At 34.5% G+C, this 19,732-nt stretch overlaps 1 protein-coding gene across 1 annotated transcript in view; it reads left to right on the forward strand.

Annotated features, from left to right (window-relative positions):
* The window catches only part of LOC133323110 (protein spire-like), a gene marked incomplete at both ends in the record, with an annotated part of 70,007 nt that overhangs the window by 13,676 nt on the left and 36,599 nt on the right, over positions 1–19,732 (forward strand). Inside the window, 3 exons of the mRNA XM_061532065.1 lie at positions 12,612–12,742; positions 13,157–13,268; positions 13,508–13,640. Coding sequence (XP_061388049.1) covers positions 12,612–12,742; positions 13,157–13,268; positions 13,508–13,640 — 376 coding nt within the window. The remainder of the gene's footprint in view (positions 1–12,611; positions 12,743–13,156; positions 13,269–13,507; positions 13,641–19,732) is intronic.

Consider the following 19,732-nt stretch of genomic DNA (forward strand, 5'->3'; position numbering starts at 1 on the left):
CCCCCTGGGTAGCACATCATCCTTCCAGAAATTATCAACTAAGGTATATGTTTTCATATAGCCCTCCAAAATCGGAACCCATATGTCGGTTCCGACAAATTTTGGTATTTTGTGGATTAGGAAGTGACTGTAATTTAATATTTCTGGTCCATGGTTGATCAACAACATATTCAATACAAATCCATATTTTTACATACCCTACCATTCAAAATGGTGGTAATTTTTGGTGCGTTCCAGGTCCTAGTCCAATTTTTCAACCTGTGAATCTGTAGTTTGGTATTTGTTTCTTTCGTTTCTCTTCGTCATAGTCCTCATATTAAAGTTCCGATCGATGTAGGGTATGTTAATTGTCTTCTTGTAGTTTATAAAAAAGTTCGACCCCGCCGAACTTAACGAAGTCAAAGTTTTTGTTTTGGCTGGCGTTAACATGGTCATCATATTTGTTTTTATTGTAATGATTACCCCCACATTTGGCACTCCTTGATTTAATTTTTTTATTATTTTTGTGAGGGGCTTATTTTCTTCTTCTTCGGTCTTTCGCTCTTCTTTTTTCTTCGGGTAGGCTGTTTTTCCTCTCGGAGGTGGTATGATGACCTCCATTGTGGAATTCATTATCATTGTAAACTATTTATTTAACGGATTGATATGCCTTTTTATTAGTGTTACAATTTTTTTTGGTGTTGGGCAGTATTGGATTGCGTGTTTTCAGGCTAAATAAATAATTTGAGTTTTTTTTTGGGCTCACACCAAAATTTCTTCTCTTCGTAAAATTAAGACTGTGATTTTTATGAGACCACACGTGTCTGATGGGTCGGACTGGCGGCATATTGATATTTATTGCGTGTATATTGTTTTGGTGATTTATTAGTTTTAATTTAATTGTTTTAATTTACAAAAAAACTCTCAATAATTTTTTATTTATTTAATGTTTTTAAAAAATATATTTTTATAAGAATTCAAAATTTTGAAATTATAATACCCATCAGTAATGAGTGTCAAAATTGTCATATGAATTTTTATGTCACCCAAAATGTTTAAGCCATTCATCTCCGACCACAATTCGTAATCCATGCCCCACTCTTTGAAAATCAATTCCCATAATCCATAACTCAAAAACACTTTCGAACTCCTTTGAAACCGAACTTTTTGTTTTGGGATTATCTTTTCCAAAACAAAATGCTCACCATGCAACAAAAAAAATTGCTGTCAGTCTCTAGTTTTTGGGATTGCGTAAAAATTACTGCACCGACAAAAAATAAAACAAAAATCCAACAGAATTATAATGTGCGGAATATTTGTCAACGCTCGAACCAAAACAAAATACAATTTTCTGTATAATGCGCCTGCCTGCCTGCCTGACAGCCACTCAGATTTAATGCGACGACTGCGCAAATGGCGCTCAACAAAAATGTGTCATTGTGCTTAAAAAGCAACAAAACAGAAAAAAATCAAAAAAAACGTCACACAAAAGCCTGAATGCATTTCAAATAATTTTTTTATGATTATTTTGTACGGTTATGAGCTTTGAAAAAAATCAAAAAACAAAAAAAAAAACTGACAGGCAAAATAATATCTCATGTGGCAGTAATTTTTGTGACAGGTTTAACCTGTGAATGGATTTTATAATATGGGGGTCTATTTGGGACCACGATAAAACCCTTGAAAAAATATTTTTTGAAAAATCCACGCCTTGGTGTAACCCTTGAAAAAATATTTTTTAAAAAATCCACGCCTTGGTGTAACCCTTAAAAAAATATTTTTTTTAAAAAATCCACGCCTTGTGTACTTATTTAGCTGGCTTGTGACAGAACTTTCGTTCCATAAGCCGAGCTTAAAAAAGATTTCCAGGCGCGTCGGTCTTTTGCGCAATTTTTCCAATTTGAAAGACCATATTCGGCAATGTTATCTTCCACTTGATCTTTCCATCTTATTCGACGCCTTCCCCTTCTGCGTGAACCATCTACTGGTACGCTTCTATATGCCTTCTGGGCTGGGGCATCTTCATCCATTTTCACATGACCTAGCCAACGTAGTCGCTGCAGCTCAATACGTCTAACAATGTCGATGTCCGAGAATAGCTGGCATGTACAACTCATGGTTCATTCGACGGCGATATTCACCGTCAACACAGATCGGCCCATAGATCTTTCGGAGTATTTTTCTCTCAAACACTCCAAGAGCTGCCTCATCTGCTTGCGCAAGTACCCATGCTGAAGATCCATATAACAGCACGGGTAATATCAGCGTCTTGTAGAGTGTGAGTTTGGTCTGGCTGGAGCTGGCCTTGCTTTTGAGTTATTTGCTCAGACCATAGTAGCATCTGTTGGCCATCACTATCCTTCTCCGAATTTCGAAACCAATGCCATCCGTTGTGTTTATGGCGGCACTAAGATTTATAGAATCTTTGACTACCTCGAAGCTGTAGTTCTCAAGTTCCACAGTTGGTCCAAGTCTACTTGACGTCTTGCGCCTTGATACCACTTTGGCAGACTCCTTCTGAATTTGTTCAAAGGTGGCTGTTACCGCTCTCAGTGTTCGACCCATTATGTCGATGTCATTTCTATTCACCTTTGCCTCTCGTATGACCTTTTCCGGCAGGATGTTAAAAAGACCACTGGACAAACTGTCACCATGTCTGAATCCTCGTTCGGTATTGAAGGGCTCCGAGAGTCTTTTCGTATTAATTTTGCAGGAATCCCAAACGCAGACATGGCTTTAGACACCTCTGAACGGATAGGTCTGTTGAATGCGGCATTATAGTCGGCGAATAGATGCAATATGTCGATGTGTTTTTCGTGGGTTTTTTCCAGGATCTGGCGCAGTGTGCAAATCCGGTTAATGGTGGATTTGCCAGGCCTGAAGCCGCATTTGTATGGTCCAATTATGTCATTGACCATTGGCTTCAATCGTTCACACAGCACACTGGACAGCACTTTATATGCGATGGGAAGAAGGCTAATTCCTCTATAGTTGGCACATATCGTCTTGTCTCCTTTTTTGTGCACAGGATGCTGAGGTTACAATCATTGGGCATGCATTCCTCTAGCCAAATTTTACTAATCAGCTGGTGTATGCTCCTTACCAGCACCTGACCACCAGTCTTGAATAGTTCGGCTTGTAACCCATCGGCCCCTGCTGCTTTATTATTCTTTTGCAGATTGATTGCTATTCTGACTTCATCTTGGCTAGTTGGTATACACTCTATACCGTCATCTATCATTGGTTCTGGGGTATCCTCTTCACCGCTAAAATTTGATACCAGAAGGAGCATTTTCCTTCCAGATCCTCAGCACGCTGTCTGTATCTGTCACCAGTTTTCCTTCTTCATTTCTACAGGAGAATGTGCCTGCACCAAAGCCTTCGGTTTGGTGTTTTATCCGTTGGTAGAATTTTCGGACTTCCTTTTGACTCCTGTACATCTCGATTTGCTCACGCTCACGTTTTTCTTGTTCTTTCTTCTTTTTTCTCTGAAAATACGCGTCTCCTCTCTCCTTTTCTCCCGATAATTCTACATCACGTTACGTGTTGCTACTGTCTGCAGGATTGCCCTATACGCTGCGTTTTTTCACATCAGTAGCATTACGACACTCCTGATCGTACTATGGGTTTCTTGGTGGAGGTTTTTAGTACTCAAGTTTTGCTTTTGCTGCAGTTTGTAGGGAGTGGGGAATTCTTTGTCATTGTGATTCTATATTATTATCGGGACCAGGGGTGCTTTCGCCAAGCAGTTGAGTAAGTTGAGCGGAGTAGTCTTCTGCTATCTGTTGTGTTTGCAGCTTTTCGACGATGAGTTTCCGTGTTGTGTTAGATCGCACCTTTGCTGCAACATTAAGACGAGTGCGAACCTTGGCTGCTATAAGGTAATGGTCCGATTCGATATTCGCTCCTCGTATCAATCGAACGTCTAAAACACTGGATGAATGCCTTCCGTCTATCACAACATGATCCATTTGATTTCTCGTTGCTTGATCTGGAGAGAGAGAGAGATCCAGGTGGCCTTGTTTATATAGATTGCTTGAATCTGGTGCTGCTAACTACCATGTTTTTTCTGCCGCGAAGTCAATCAGTCTCATGCCGTTGTCTGATGTTTCTTCGTGGAGGCTGAATTTTCCGACGGTGGGGCCAAAGATATTTTCCCTTCCGATTTTTGCAATAAAATCTCCTAGCAGAGTTTTAATGTCATGGCCAGGGCAACACGGTCATATGCTGCGTCTAGGCGCTCGTAAAATATGTCTTTGGTCTGTTCAGATGAGACTGATGTAGAAGAACTTCGCTTTTATACGGATTATAGCAATTCGCTCATCTACTGGAGTGAATCTGGAGACGATGTATTTTATTCTCCTGTCCGCAGCCAATAATAGCGGCTTTGTACTTCTTGAGTACATCCGCCAAAGCGAACACTGCGCCTGTTATGTAGAACGTGCGCACATTCCAAGTGCCAAGAATTCGCAGATCGTGGTCCTTTATACGTTTGCGGGGGGTTTGGTATTCTTTTTCTTTGCTTTTTCATAGTAGGAGGGGTTTTCCGAGTGTGGGCAACTATCCTGACGCCTCAACCCATTTTTTATAGTTTATAGAACTCGCGGCACATATTAGCTCACTATTTCATCGGCTGATGAAAATAGCTACCCCAGATGGCACCATGGGGAGGTCACAATTGAGATGAAAGAAGGACCAAGATAAGCCTAGACTTCGCCATGTTAAAGCCAATCAGAGCCGTTGCTTGTGTAGATCATTAAAAAATATATTTTTTTTAAATCCACGCCTTGGCGTAACCCTTTAAAAATATTTTTTTTTAAATCCACGCCTTGGCGTACCCCTTTAAAAATATATTTTTTTTTAAATCCACGCCTTGGTGTAACCCTTGAAAAAATATTTTTTTTTAATCCACGCCTGTCGATGACCCTTGAAAAATATTCCTAAGGTGATCTAAGGGTTAATTTTAATCTTTTGTGGGTTGCATTTTATTTTTGGGAGCAATTGGTTGACTGTCGGTGGTTCACTGGCTCAACAGCTTGTTTGTCAGTTTTGGGGTGATTATGCGCTTTGCTGCATTTTACATAATTTGCATAAATTATTTCAAGAAAACACAAACAGCTCAAAAAAATGTAATTCGTCTTTTGATAAAAATAATATTTTTTTAATAGCTCTTGTTACATAATTCCCAAATAATAACGAACGAAATGGAAACTACAGCCATCATCATCAACCTCAACCGGTTATGATTTTGATTGCAAATGCATTTAGTCGGATTCGTGCGTTTAGCATAAAGTTATAAGGCAGGTTATTAATTTTAGGAGGAGATTTGTTGGGAAGGTTCAACAAGGGAAATAGATGACACAGAAAAAAAATTAGAAGTCTATTTTTTGGGTCTACTCTTTATAGAAGATCAATGTCCTCCGACCAACAAAGGGACATGAGGACCTATTTTAATGGAAACAAAGTGCTATTTTTCTTGTAGGCTACAAGGTGATTTTTACAATGGAAGACCATGCGATCCTCTTGCTATAAAAAAAACGGCGTGGACCTCTAGTTCAATACTGGCAATAGCAGACCAAATAGCCTTCTTCCTATACAAGACCAAGTAACCCAATGTGGCCTTCCATTAAAATGACTCTCTCTCTCTACATCCTGGTATATTGTTTATTTACATAAAAAAAATTGAAAACAGAAAAAAAATTGAAATGATTTGAAATCACTTAATTTGTATAATGATAAGTAGTTGGCGATTAGCGGAATTACTATAAACAAGCTAACATTTATTTCACTTTTCCATTTCTATTTCTATTACTGGTGGTGGTGGTTGGGGGAAAATAAAGTGAATTTTTTTTTTTTGTATTTCACTTTTTACCACATTAATGTTCGGATAATAGGCATTTCAATTTCTATAACCAATTTAGTGGCAATGAAAAGCAAAAAATTACATTTCACTCAGATATAATTTCAATAATTTCCGCAACAGCAGAAAACAGAGATGAGACAGTGAGGGAAGGGGAAATATCATCAACATAGGCCTGGCTTTAAAAAAAATATTCTTTAATGTCCCAAATGTGTGGATTTTTTTTAAAACAATATTTTTTAATGAATATTTTTGTTTGGCCTATTTTTAGGCGTGGATTTTTTAATGAAAAATTTTTAAGGACTATTTTTAGGCGTGAATTTTTTTAAAAAACATTTTTTCAAGGCCTATTTTTAGGAGTGCTTTTAAGAAAACATATTTTTTTAAAAAATATTTTTTCAAGACCTATTTTTAGGCCTGAATTTTTTAAAGAATATTTTTATGGCCTATTTTTAGGCGTGGATTTTTTAAAGAACATTTTTCAAGACCTATTCTTAGGCATGTTTTTTTTAATAAAGTTTTTTCAAGGCCTATTTATAGGCGTGGATTTTTTTAAAGAAAAAAATTCAAGGCCTATTTTTGGGTGTGGATTTTTTAATTTTCAAAATTTTCCCTGGTTTTTATAATATTACATAAGATGATTTTGTACGAACTTCAACCTCGGTTTGGCAATAATATAATACGCAACATAAACCTTAAAAGGGCAAACGCTTCGCCTCAAAATTGTTGTACAAAAAAACGATGGACAGAATAGACAATACTGCTGCATGATCGCCCATGCATAACATCCCGCAACAATCAGGAAACCATTTACTTCGTTTTTTTATTTTCAAATAACCAAGAGTTCAGACATATTTCTAACATGATTTCAACATAAAATGCAAATTTTGAAACAATTTCAACACATGTGGAGGGATGACGGCGAATAGGTTCGGTGGTGATTGGAGATTGGTGGCTTCGTTTTTACGATGGTCCACCAACAATGATTGGATTGTTACAATCCGGCCAATTGGCCAAAGCGCCCCTTCAAAACAAAAAAACTAAAGTTCGGCAAATGAAGTAAGGCATGATCGTTTGTGGTGGATGGTGCAGTAATGTTTTGGGCAAATTGTTTGTTTTTTTACTATTTTTTTCTGGGTATTTTGAAACATCAGCACCTTTTGTTAAGTTTAGAGAGGTTATGTTGAGAGACAGGATATGATGTAATTGAATGTGGCACATGGCTATGCCACAAGTGCTATTGTTGTTGGTTTTGTTGTTGTTGTTAATTTCTATTGTTTTTGGTATCTGCATGTGTTCCTTATAGCATGTTAACGCATGCTAAACGGAGTGCGGTAAAAAAGGGCTTGATTTTTTTGGTTAACTAATTGTTCCGCAATTTTAAGCAAAACCGATTTTTACAACATCATTGAACCCTTTGCGAATGATTTTATTCAAAAAATGTGTGGATTTTTTAAAGGAATTTTTTTGAGGATCCACACAAGATCTGGACTTTTTTAAGAATATGAGGCGTGGATTTTTAAAGAATATTTTTCCATTGCCTACTGACAGTCGTGGATTTTTAAAGAACATTTTTTTAAAGGCATACAGACAGGCGTGGATTTTTAATGAATATTTTTCCAATGCCTACAGACAGGCGTGGATTTTTAAAGAATATTTTTTCAAGGCCTACAGACAGTCAGTCGTGGATTTTTAAAGAATATTTTTATACCCTTCACCACACTGTGGTACAGTCTTTGTGCATATGGTTCCTTTTGAGAATATGCATAGAATCACTTTCTAGGTCGATTTATGCATGTCCGTCCGTCTGTCTTTCTGTCCAAGTTATATTGTAAACAAAGTACAGGTCACATTTATTATTCGAATTGGATGCAATTTGGCACAGCTCATTTATTTGGCCCAAGGACGAACCCTATTGAAATTGGGAATAATTGGTTCAGATTTAGATATAGCTCTCATATATATTTTCATCCGATTTTATGTAAATGGTGCACCAATGTCCCTATATATCCTTGAATTTGCACGAAATTTGGCATAGCGTACTGAATTGGGTCTAGAATGATGCGTGCAAAGTTTCGTGAAAATCGGTTCAGATATAGCTCCCATACACATTTCGTCCGATTTTATGTAAATGGTGCACCAATGTCCCTATATATCCTTCGATTTGCACGAAATTTGGCATAGCGTACTGAATTTGGTCTAGAATGATATGTGGTAAGTTTCGGGAAAATCGGTTCAGATTTCGATATAGCTTCCGTATATATTTTCGTCCGATTTTATATACATGGTGCACCAATGTCCCTATATGTCCTTGAATTTGCACGAAAATTGGCACAGTGTACTGAATGAAGTCTAGAGTGATGTGTGTTAAATTTCGGGAAAATCGGTTCAGGTTTCGATATAGCTCCCACACATACATATATATTCGTACGATTTTACAAAAATGGTGCACCAAGCTACTTTGTTGAAATTGATTATTTCGTTTTGTTGTGCAGATGCAGCCATAGCTTCCATATGTATTTCGAACGGGTGTCTGATTGAGATTAAATTTTTAACAGTGCTGCGTACGGAATAGCATGTATCAATTTTGCTATAAATCGTTTTCCATAAGTTTGTCCCATAGTACGCAGACGACTATAAATCTGCCCGAATGAAATTAAATTCATCGTAAGTTGCAGAAAGACATGAGTATGTTCCTTCGTGAGACCACTGACATGCAATTGTAAGGATACATATGTACAATATACCCAAAGTGGTGAAGGCCCAGTCCGACATTACTACTTTCGTTACTGGTTTCAAGTTCTGCAGACAGGCGTGGATTTTGAAAGAATATATTTCAATTCCTGCAGACAGGCGTGGATTTAAAAATATATATTTATATATATTTTGGAGTTCCATAAGTGGTTTGGATTTATTTTTTTTATACGAATCGTGAATCTTTCAAAATAGTTTTTTTCAAAGATCCATACGAGATGTGGATTTAAAAAAATATTTGTATCTAGTTTTTAATATAAAATTCATATACGTTTTTGATAATGTTTTCATTTACTTTTTATTGGATTCCCCCATCCATGCTAGCAAATGTTGGGCATCAAGGCGTTGTCAGGTAATAACGGCAATTGCCGCATGCCACCATGCAACTGGCAGAGAGCAGTACACGATTTATGTGTGTTAGCTGATGCGTTTAACGATCGCGATTGTTGTTGTTGTTGCTGTTTTTTCTTTTGTGGTGGCTAAAATGTTGCAAGAGATTTAACGGCAATTGTTTGGCATTGCATTAGTTGTTGCTGTTGTTCCTACTGTTGCCTTCACCGAACGAAGGCAACAGTAGGAACGAAGTTGGGATTTGGTTTGCATTAATTTCAAACAATTTTATTATTTATGTATGTCATACAACAACAACATTTACACTAAGCCTTTCTTCAGCCATAACCAGATTTTAAACATTTATTCTTCTGGCTCCGTTGTCTTCCTATTGCTTTTCTAACCTAACTCAGCTTAGCTTGTGCCGGTGATCCGCTCCTTTTGCGTTACAATTCCCCATACGGAAGCTGTTTATTATTATTGTAATGTGTCGGCTGGCGAATGTTGAATATATTGTTGTTATTTTTTAATAAAAAAAATCCGATCACTTTTTTATTGTATTTTAAATGGCTAACTGTCGATTTTTGTCCAAAGAGTATGGATAAAAGGGGAAACAAACAGCGATTGTCTGTTGTTAACGATATTGGAAAGTTAAATATGATGGGGTTCCGTTTTGCATAAAAAATACTTTTGTGTCTTCTCGCCTCGGATGCTGCTTCGAAAAATATTATTTAAGAATTCCACGTCCTTGAAAAACGCCTTTTGTAGGACCTTAAACAATATTTGTATTTTTTTTTAAATCCAAGACTTTAAAGAAACCAAGCCTTTTGTAGGATCTTGAAAAAATAATCCTTAAAAATCGACGCCTGGTGAGGATCTTTGAAAAACCATTTTTCTAAAAATCCTCGCCTTGTGTGGATAATTTTCTTTTTTAAATCCAAGCCTTTTGCGGATCTTTGGAAAAATATTCTTTACAAAATCCACGCCTTGTTTGGGCCTCCAAAAAATAGTCTTTAAAAAATCCACGCCTTGTATAGACCTCAAAAAAATAGTCTTTAAAAAATCCACGCCTTGTATAGACCTCAAAAAAATAGTGTTTAAAATCCACGCCTTGTTTGGACCTCCAAAAAATAGTCTTTAAAAAATCCACGCCCTTTATAGACCTCCAAAAAATTGTCTTTAAAAATTGCACGCCTTGTATAGACCTTGAAAAAATATTCTTTAAAAAATCCACGCCTTGTCTGAAGCCTCAAAAAATATTCTTTAAAAAATCCACGCCTTGAATAGACTTCGAAAAAATATTCTTTAAAAAATCCACGCCTTGAATAGACTTCGAAAAAATATTCTTTTAAAAATCCACGCCTTGTAAAGTGCTCCGTAACCTATTTAGCACCTCCCCTCCTAATTTAAAAAATAATTAATAATTAACCTTGAAAAAATGCGAATGACACACAATTTTTTATTTCGAATTTTAGATTATCAATAATTATAAACAAAAAAAGTTGATTTCATTATCATATCTATAATGTCTTAATTCATGGCACAAAGACGTCATAGAACACGAAAAAAAAATCAGTGCTGCCAAGTTTTTTTGAAATCGTCTTTCGATTTTAAAAATTCACTTCTCACACTTCACTCATGTAATTAGATTTATTTTCTTTCTAATGACAAATCTATTTTTTTGTTGGTTGATATTTGATATTGAACGCAATTTATTGAAGTAGTTCTTGTTGTTGCTGTAATAATATTATTAATAGCGATAAGGGGGCCATTTAATAACGAAACTTGTACTTTTTATTGTACTCGAAAAAAGAAACAACAACATCGAAAACCGATAACCAACCGTTTCAAGTGTTTAAGTTTACATGCTATTATTATTGTTGTTGTAGTCGATATTTTACTACTATAAATAATTTAATAGTATACTATAGTTTACTATAACTACCACCCAGACAATAGAGAACAATGACAAATCGAATGGTACAGTTTTAATTATAGAAAATAAAAAAATATATAGAAATTATCTATTTGAAACAAATTTATTTTTTATTACAAAAAAAAATGCAATTAAAAACTGTTGGAAAATCCAAACATTTTTATTATGTCTTTTTATGATTTTTTAAAAACTATTTTTGGGTCATACACAAGGCGTGGATTTTTTAAAGATTATTTCGGATTTTTAGCTCCTATATATATCTTCGTCCGATTTTAGGTAAATGGTATACCAAAGTCCCTATATATCTTTCGATTTGCACGAAATTTTGGCACAGCGTAATGAATAAGGTCTAGAATGATGTGTGTTGAGTTTCGTGAAAATCGGTTCAGATTTAGATATAGCTCCCATATATATCTTCGTCCGATTTTAATTAAATGGTGTACCAAAGTTCCTATATAACTTTCGATTTGCACGAAATTTGGCATAGCGTACTGAATTAAGTCTAGAATAATGTGTGTTAAGTTTCGTGAAAATCGGTTCAGATTTAGATATAGCTCCCATATATATTTTCGACCGATTTGAGGTAAATGGTGTACCAAAGTCCTTATATATGTTTCAATTTGCACGAAATTTGACAGAGCGTACTGAATTGCGTCTATAATAATGTGTGCTAAGTTTCATGAAAATCGGTTCAGATTTAGCTATAGCTTCCATATATAGTTTCGACCGATTTTAGGTAAAAGGTGCACCAAAGTCCCTGGAAATCTTTTCATTTGCACGAATTTTGGCATAGCGTACTGAATTAAGTCTAGAATGATATGTGCAAAGTTTCGTGAAAATCGGTTCAGATTTAGATATAGCTCCCATATATATTGTCGTCCGATTTAATGTAATTGGTGCACCTTCATATCTTTTGATTTGAACGAGTTTTGGTATAGGTTACTGAATTAAGACTAGAATGATGTTACTAAGCTTCGTGAAAAGATTCATAGCTAGGCCGATTGACACTACGTACTGAAGTAATATTAGTAATTAATCTCTGGCAAGTTTCCCTGCAATCGGCTGAGATATAGATATACAACAAAAACACGACGTCTATTAGGATACATATATGGAATATACCCAAAGTGTAGAAGGGTTTCATTCATTTCGGCCCAGTCCGACTTTACTACTTTCCTTACTGGTTTAAAACATATTTTTAGGGTCATACACAAGGCGTAGATTTTTTAAAACATATTTTTAGGGTCATACACATGGCTTAGATTTTTTAAAACATATTTTTAGGGTCATACACAAGGCGTAGATTTTTTAAAACATATTTTTAGGGTCATACACAAGGCTTGGATTTATTAAAGCATATTTTTAGGGTCATGTACAAGGCTTGGATTTATTAAAACATATTTTTAGGGTCATGTACAAGGCTTGGATTTATTAAAACATATTTTTTTAAGTATCCACACAAGTCTCGAATTCAGATCTTTTAAAAAATCGTTGTGAATTTCGTACTGATTTTTTTATATTTCAATTTATTTTTGTATTTGCCAAATATAAAAATACTGCTTTAGCAAGAGCTGCAAATATGGAGGGCAATACAAGTAGGTTTTTATTTCCAGCCACCAAAAACAATAGCATGAATTTTTTTTTAATATTGCTGCATGTTTGTGCTTGCTTCGATGTCTCTAATTGTATTTTTTTAAATTTCTATGTATATATCCACTAATAAAAATTATTTTTTATTGTTTTATTTTACAGGCCCGTTTCTGGGTACAGGTCATTGATGAGCTGCGGCGTGGTGTACGCCTAAAGAAGGCCAACTATGAACGGGCACCCATCGAATATGAATTGACACCGTATGAAATACTAATGGAGGATATCAGATCCAGGTTGGTAAAATTGAAAAAAAATATATGGTATTAAAAATAATTTTTTTTAAAATTAAAAATAATTTTTTTAAAAATTAAAAATAATTTTTTTAAAAATTAAAAATAATTTTTTTTTAAATTAAAAATAATTTTTTTAAAATTTAGAAATAATTTTTTTAAAAATTAAAAATAATTGTAAAATATTAACATTTAAAAATATAAATATTTCGATACTAAATATGTTCCCAATATTTTATTTGCCATCAAAACGAGAGAACATTGACGTTTGCTCTAATTTGTATGGCATATCGAATCGATTTCCCCATGCCTATAAATTAGTGTCAATATAGGTCGTTACTATTGTTTTATTTTCCCCTCTCTCTCTCTCTCTTATATATTTTTTAATGATTTTTTGTTTTTAATTTTTATTTCCAGAAAATATCAATTACGCAAAGTTATGGTTAATGGTGATATTCCTCCACGCGTGAAAAAAGATGCTCATGCTCTGATATTAGATTTTATTCGGTCACGGCCGCCTTTAAAGAAGGTTAGTTGAACAGCAACAACAACAAAATGCGCTATTTTTATTAAAAATAATTATTTTTAACTATGTGTCTAGTCATTGTAAAAATAGCTGTTTAAAACGAAATGGTAGATTTCATTTAATATATATTTATGCATGCTTTATCTTGAATTTTCTGGAATATTTTTTTCATTATTTTATAATTTTTATTTTAATTTTTAATATTATATACTTTATTATACATTTTTTATAATTTTGTATAGGCATCGGAACGTCAACTCCCACCACCCATCAAGCGAACCCCATCACCCCGTGAACAGTTGATGGATTCAATACGCAAGGGACGTAAATTAAAACACATACCATCGCCAACATTGCCCCGCCTTAAAGATCGCTGTAAGTACTCAACATATTTTTTTCTTCAAAATGGATTTTTATATATTTATTGAAAATCAATTTTAATTATAGAGGCAAAAGTGAATGCATGAATTACAAATTTCAAATCAAATAGCAATTTCAAATATCAAGTACTTAATATAAAAAAAAACACAAAAATTGAAAAAAATCCTTATCTCAAAAAAATTAAATCGATTTGTATAGATTTAAAGTGTTACTTACTAAAAAGAGGTGGAGGGCATTGAAAAATCGAGACTGTAAAATCAGCTGATGGGAGTTCTTAAAGATGAGCAAAAGGGAATCGAAGAGCTGGAGGTAGTCTTTTAAAGACGAGCTGAATAGATCCTTCAGAAGAAGCTCTTTGTAGGCGAGCGTAAGGAAGCCTTTATAAAATATCGAAAGGGATTTTTTATAGACAATCTGAAGGGAATCTTTATAGAAGAACCAATTGGAGGCTACTATAGACCAGCAGAATAAAGTCTTTATAGAGAAGCGGAATGGTGTATTTCTCGGGGTTACACATTCAACTTTTGTAAGCAACTCTCCTGAGTACTTAGAAGAGAGAGGTATAAAAAGTGACAAGGGGGAAGAAATTCAAAAGAGAATCGAAGAGAGCAGCAGCAGAGTTGCTTGTGTAAACCCAGACTTTACAGAAGAGCGGAATGGAGTCTCTATAGATAAAAAATTACAGCCAATTCGATTGAAAATCTACCCAACCGACTCAAAATAACGAATTTTCAGAGATACTCTTATATGGGGACCGCCCTAAAAAGTCAACCAATATTCATAATTTGTGGTGAGAACATTTTCTAGCCCAGGAGAACCCAGAATACGAAATTTCAGCCAATTCAACTGAAAAACGTGCCCAAGCTCCCCAAAATAGCGCAATTTGGAAGGTACCGTTACATGGAGCCTACCATAAAAAGTGGACCAATATTTATAAATTTTGGTGAGACGATTTTCTAGCCCAGGAGAACCAAAAATACCAATTTTCAACCAATTCGGTTGAGAAATGTTCCCAAGCACCCCACAATCAGAGGTACTCTTATATAAGACCTACCCTAAAAAGTGGACCAATATCGATAATTTTTTGTAGGAAGATTTGCTACCCAATGAGAACCCAATATACTAAATTTCAGCCAAATCGGTTGAAAAACGTACCCAAGCACCCCAAAATAACGAAATTTGGTAGGTACTGTTCTAACCTAAAAAGTGGACTAATATAGATCGTTTTTGGTAAGGAAATTATCTACCCAATGAGAACCCAAAATAACAAAGGTTATCCAATTCGGTTGAAAATGTGCTCCCCAAGCTCCCCAAAATACCGAAGTTTGTAAGGTACCGTAAATGGGTTCCTATCTTGAAAAGTGGACCAATATTGATCATTTTTTGTAAGATGATTTTCTACCCCAGGAGAACCCAAAGTGTCAAATTCCAACCAACTTAGTTGAGAAGAGTTCCCAGGTACCCCAAAATATCTGCATTTGGGAAGTACAGTTCTATGGGGGCTATCTTGAAAAGTTGACCAATGGTTTTAATACCTTACATGCATACCATTAGAAAGATAGTAAAGAAATGTGCCAGTAAGAAAGAACCGGTTTCCAAGAATTTTTGAACCGAATATTCGGGTAATAAAACCAGTTTTAATTCCTTATATGCATGACATAAGAAACCTAATGAACCAGCGCGCTGAATTTATGGAATCAGACTATTTCGAGTACCGGTTTTCTAAAAATTTTGAACCGTGGTCCAATTTTGAAAAGTGAACCAATATTGATATTCGGGTAATAAAACCGGTTTTAATATCTTACATGCATACCATTAGAAAGATAGTAAACAAATGTGCTTATTTTATTGAACCAGATTATTTCCATTAAGAAAGAACCGGTTTCCAAGAAGTTTTGAACCGGATATTCGGATAATAAAACCGGTTTTAATTCCTTATATGCATGACATAAGAAACCTAAAAAACAAGCGCGCTGAATTTATGGAACCAGACTATTTCGAGTACCGGTTTTCTAAAAATTTTGAACCGGATATTCGGGTAGTAAAACCGGTTTTAAAAACTTACATGCATATCATTAGAAATCTAATAAACAAACGCGCTAAATTTATTGAACCAAATTATTCCAAAGATGAATGAACCGGTTTTCTAAACATTTTTAACCGGATATTCGGGTAACAAAACCGGTTTTAATAACTTATAATAAAAACGGTTTTAATAACGTATATGCATAACATTAAAAACTTTATAAACAAATGCGGAAAATTTATTGAACCGGCCTATTCGAGAAAGAAAGAACCGGGTTTCTAAATTTTTTGAACCGGATATTTGGGTAATAAAACCGGTTTTAATACATTTAATGCATATCATTTGAAAGCTAGTAAACAAATGTGTTAATTATTATTGAACCGGACTTTTTATCGGTTTTTATCGGACACGGGTAAACTTTAGATTAGACCATTAAAATGTTAAAATATCGATGTATCGTCTTTGAGGACCCCATCTAAAATCTTATGAGCAACATTTTTGTAGAAGAATAATTGGAGTTCGGTTCAATAAATTAAGAATGAAAGGAATCGAGTTAGAATGATAAAATGTTCTACAACAACCCTCATTCGGTTTTACTGAAGAAATGTACAAATTAAGATATGAAGCTATCAGTTCAAGTATAACAGGATCTCCAGCCCAAAAAATAATCACACCATATCTCCGAGCTTTTACCTATGGCGTTTTTCATATGCTCACCAATGACTTTCATACCCAATAGGAATTTTCTGAGAGACTTGATGAGTCAATATGGAATTTTAACCTGCTCCAAAATAAATTTAATTTACCAGGTCCCGCACGGCCTACATCCAAGGCTGCAGGATATCAAATTAAAACTTTTTTCTTGATATGTATTTAAATTATAATATTCAAATAATTATAGTTTACTTGGAAAGTCCACAATACCCTTGAAATCGAATGGAAATTAAATTTTAAATTAACTTTGAAACTCACACGCATCCCACACCAAACACCAAGGGTTAACCTTAAAAAAATGTCCTTAAAAACAAAAAAGAAAACCGGACACGACAAGTATGAAATCCTCCGCAAGACATTTCACCCACAAGTTGGCTGTTACAACGATAAAGTGGAACATAGGTCCTTCGAACATTTCATTACTCTCCTAAGTAAGGGGTCTGTCACACATCCTGACAGGGTTCGAAGGACGTCCTCATAATAATATACTCAGCTGGGATGTAACCCTCAAAACTACTCTGGTGGAATTGTTCGTCATAACCCTGTTGAATTGTATACGGTTACATTTTTCAATTTTCTTCTTCGTTGTTGTTGTTATTGTTTTTCCCAATATTTAAAATACCCCGCTGCTCCTGCTATTGGTAAATGACATCATTTTGACAATCTCACGGAAGCCAATTTCCACAAAGAAACCAAAAAAAAAAGAAAAAAACTATTTGGAAAAATAAAGTTCAATTTCGTTTGTTGTAATTTTCACAAAAACAACAACAACAACAAAAAAAATATATTCAAGGTGCATTCATTGTTTAAATGCAATTAACAAAAAACAACAACATCTCCACAGACTGCCAAAAACCCAGGGACGTTAAAGTGAAAAAGTTCCTCAGCATTGTGGCGGTACGGATGGTTGCTGGCTGTTGTTTTCAAGCCAACTGATGTCAATTGGCGATAAGCTGTAGCATTGTTTTTTTTTTCCACCAACAACAATAACAGCAAAAAATGCAAAGATTTCCATTGGAATTTTCACACCTTGTGCCACGAGATCCGGTGAGCAACTTAGCAACCTTGCAGGTAACCATCAACCAAAAACAATAACAACAACATCACTGACAACTGTTGTATTTTCCACATTTGTTGTAAATGCGTTGGTTTTCGTGTTGTTTGTTGTTGTGGTTGGTGGGAGTGAAATTTTTTTATTTCAAGTCAATTTGGTTTCCTCCTCTCCTCAAAATTGTTTTCGGAAGGAAGGAAGGCGAATAGGCAATGTAATTCAAATTTTTTATATTTTGAAGAGAAATCACAAGCCAATTTACAACAAAAATAATATTCACAAAAATAACAATATCATCAAAAAATATTTTGGAAGATATTGGAAATTCTCAAAATAATCTCTTGGAAAATTCCTCAAGAAAAATATTTTTAAAAAATCCAAGCGTTGGAAAATATTTTTTAAAAAATTGAAAATTTCTCTTTTCTAAAATTCCTCAAAAAATATTTTTTAAAAAATCCACGACTTGGATTTTTCCTTAAAAATATTGAAAAATTTCGCTAAAACATATTTTTAAAAAATCCACGCCTTGGAAAATTCGTCCCAGTAGGAAAAAAATCGCATTTGGTCCTTCTTCGATTCTTTTTAAGCCCCTTTCGACCTTAATTTGTTGAACCGGTCTCCAATTATAACAAGATGCGATTTTTCATCCTTGTAATACTCTACAAAAATATTGCTCATAAGATTTTAGGTGGGGTCCTCAAAGACGAGAAATCAATATTTTAAAGGTTTATTGGCTTATTCTCAATTTTACCCGTACCAAGTCACTAAAACCCGATATGCGTGCATTTAAATAAATTCAGTATTTTTTTTATTATGAAGTACTGTCGGATTCGTCCGAATTATATTCTTAAAATATGCCAATTACTTCAAAAAATAAATTTCGAGGAAAAAAGAACCGGGTTTCTAAAAATGTTGAACCGGATATTCCGATATTAAAACCGGTTTTAATACCTTCTATGCATACCATTAGCAAAACTAATAAATTATTGCGCCAAGTTTATTGATCCGGACTATTTAGAGTAAACAAGAATCGGATTTTCAAAATTTTGAGGCGGATATTCAGATTATATAACCGGTTTCAATACCTTATATGCATACCATTAGAAAGCTAATAAATAAACGCGCTAAATTTATTGAACCGAACTTCTTCGAGTTAGAAAGAACCGGGTTTCAAGAAATTTTGAACCGGATGTTATGGTAAAAACCCGGTTTTAATAGAAATGGCTAGCATAGCCTTAGAAAGCTAATAAATAAATGCGATAAATATATTGCAGCGGACTATTTCGAGTGAGAAAGAACCATGTTTCTAATTTTTTGAACCGGATATTCAGATAATATAACCGGTTTTAATAACTTATAAGCATATCATTAGAAAACTAATAAGCCAACGCACTAAATTTATTGAACCGGACTATTTTAAGTTATAAAGAACCGGTTGTCTAAATTTTTCAACCCGGATATTCGGATAATGAAACCGGTTTTAATACCTTATAAGCATATCATTAGAAAGTTAATAAACAAACGCTCTGAATTTATTTCAGGGGACTTTTTCTAGTGTGAAATAACCGGTTTTCTAAAAATTGTTGAACCGGATATTTGGGTAATAAAACCGGTTTTTATACCTTATATCCATACCATTAGAAAGCTAATAAACAAACACAGTAAATATATTGAACCGGACTAATTCGATTAAGAAAGAACCGGTTTTCTAATTTTTTCTACCGGGTATTATTGTAATAAACCGATTTTTGTTGATTTAATAATTATATTAATTAAACAAGCGCGTTAAATGTATTGAACCGGACTATTACTTCCCCGTTTACGTCTCAATAGCTGTACGTCTACGAATCTTTGCATTTCTATATTCCGCAATTTCCAAATATTCCTTTTTAACAAGGCGTGTAGTTTAATATGAAACTGTAATAATTGTTATATTTGATAGAAGCGGTTATAGTTTATAACACTTTATAATTTAATATGCTTCATATTTTATTCGATAATAAAAATTATCGTTTTTCCGATTCAAAAACACACCAACAGCACAAGTGTTATACTCTTATCTTTGTTTTGTAATTTTGTAATGGTTTTGGGCCCGACTACAAGTGGTTAGGAGAACCTTCAACTGGTTGGCAATTCTCAATCACAATTTCGCCAACTGTAATATTCACCTCTTAAGTGGTTGGCAATTCGAAGTCAAAATACTCAACTCTTAGCTGAGGCACAAACCCAACACACCTATTTCACCTTGTGGTGTATAAAAGCTCTCTTTGTTGTTATACTACTGTTATATCTGCT

Source organism: Musca vetustissima, unplaced genomic scaffold (genome assembly GCF_032173495.1).
Source record: "Musca vetustissima isolate MV318-11 ecotype Yass unplaced genomic scaffold, APGP_CSIRO_Mvet_v1 utg94780, whole genome shotgun sequence".
In the NCBI taxonomy this organism is placed as follows: Eukaryota; Metazoa; Arthropoda; class Insecta; order Diptera; family Muscidae; genus Musca; species Musca vetustissima.